The 1735-nt window shown below is 52.7% G+C and overlaps 1 protein-coding gene across 1 annotated transcript in view; it reads left to right on the top strand.

Annotated features, from left to right (window-relative positions):
• Window positions 1-374, top strand: part of rfx5 (regulatory factor X, 5) — a 9651-nt gene extending 9277 nt beyond the window's left edge. The window contains 1 exon segment of the mRNA XM_083925566.1: window positions 1-374. This exon segment is cut by the window's left edge and continues 1070 nt beyond it. Coding sequence (XP_083781692.1) covers window positions 1-16 — 16 coding nt within the window. The 3' untranslated portion in view covers window positions 17-374.
• The last annotated feature ends 1361 nt before the right edge of the window (window positions 375-1735 follow it).

Below are 1735 nucleotides of genomic sequence, written 5' to 3'. Positions count from 1 at the left end.
GCGGGAGGGACACTAGCTCTCATGGCTCCGCCTCCTCTTTTGTATCACTCAGCTTTTACCTCACCCGCCACTAAGCCCCGCCCCCTTTACCTCTCCTCTTCCTGATTGGTGGAAATCCCAGGTTGGCGACAGCGTAGCGCCGGTCGAGGAGGATAAATGAAGCCAACACCTCGACGCCTCCTTCCATCGGCTCTCATTGCACTTAACAGAGTCCAACTTCCTCTCTTCTTCTTCTTCTTCTTCTTCTTCTTCTTCTTCTTCTTCTTCTTCTTCTTCTTCTTCTTCTTCTTCTTTTTCTTCTTCTTCTTCTTCTTCTTCTTCTTCTTCTTCTTCTTCCACGCAGACGTTCGGTCGACCGTCGCTTCCTCTGCTTCAGATCCATTTATAGAACAAAGAAACATTAAAAAGAGATTTTAAGGAAGAAGTTCGTATTTAACCGACAGGAAGTAGATGAAGCGGAACTCTGCAGCTGCTCTGTGATTGGACGAAGTCTCAGAGTCAACAGGAAGTGAGTTTTCTGAACTATGATGAAAATGATTCTGTTTTTTTTTTAATCCAAAAACAAAAAGCTGCAGAAGAAGAGACGCGGCGTGACCTCGGGGTCCCGTGACCCGCCTTATGTCTGTTGTAACGAGGTTACAGAGGTTACCGAGGGTAACGAGGTTGCCAAGGTTACCGAGGGTCGGTCAGGAGGGAGCAGAGGAGGGGGGAGGGGGGGGGCGTGTAGAGACCGGATCAGCCTGAAGGAACTACGGGTCAGAGCCTTGAAAAGGTTCTTTGTGCTAAACGACCTCTTTAACGGACGCCGCCTCGATTCACCTTCACCAGATTTCTGGCACGTGTGCGGTGGAGTTGGGCGACACGTCGGCCGGTGACAGACGACACGTCGACCGGTGACAGACGACACTTCCGGCGGTGACGGACGACACGTCGGGCGGTGACAGACGACACGTCGACCGGTGACAGACGACACGCCGACCGGTGACGGACGACACGTCGACCGGTGACAGACGACACTTCCGGCGGTGACAGACGACACGTCGACCGGTGACAGACGACACGCCGACCGGTGACGGACGACACGTCGACCGGTGACAGACGACACTTCCGGCGGTGACAGACGACACGTCGACCGGTGACAGACGACACGTCGACCGGTGACAGACGACACGCCGACCGGTGACGGACGACACGTCGGCCGGTGACAGGCGACACGTCGGCCGGTGGATGTTAGCGTTTTTACGTGCATCGTCTCGGTCGCTGCTGCGTTCGCTGATAGTTTCCTCGTCATTCTTCACGGCGGCGTCCACAGGCGGCTCCGTGCAGCTGCAGACGCCTTTTTTAAGTTTAATAAATGTTCAAATCAACACTCGTAACATTTGTTTACGTCTTTGTGTCGTTGTTGTGACGTAAACTCAGCGCTCCGTGTCGGGGATCGGATGAAACGATCCCTGACGCCGACGTGTTTTTAAATCGCGGCGTCATGAACCGTTCCAACGTTCACCGACTTTGGTTCGGTCCGAACAAAATCCTTCGTTCACAGAGAAACGTGTGAAAAGAAGCGAAACAGAGCGACGGATTTTACGTCATTCATCCGAAGAAAATGACGACGACGAGGCGATAAAGTCGACGTATTCGCTCAACTCTCAAACACGTAAAACAGAACGTGTGAACGTGAATCGAAGCTGTGCTCTTTAAAGAGTTCCTCTGTTCTAAACAGGTGTGTGTGTGTGTG

The sequence above is a fragment of the Echiichthys vipera genome (assembly GCF_963691815.1).
Source record: "Echiichthys vipera genome assembly, chromosome: 13".
Classification (NCBI taxonomy): domain Eukaryota; kingdom Metazoa; phylum Chordata; class Actinopteri; order Perciformes; family Trachinidae; genus Echiichthys; species Echiichthys vipera.
This window is presented reverse-complemented; position numbering and strand designations above follow the sequence as displayed.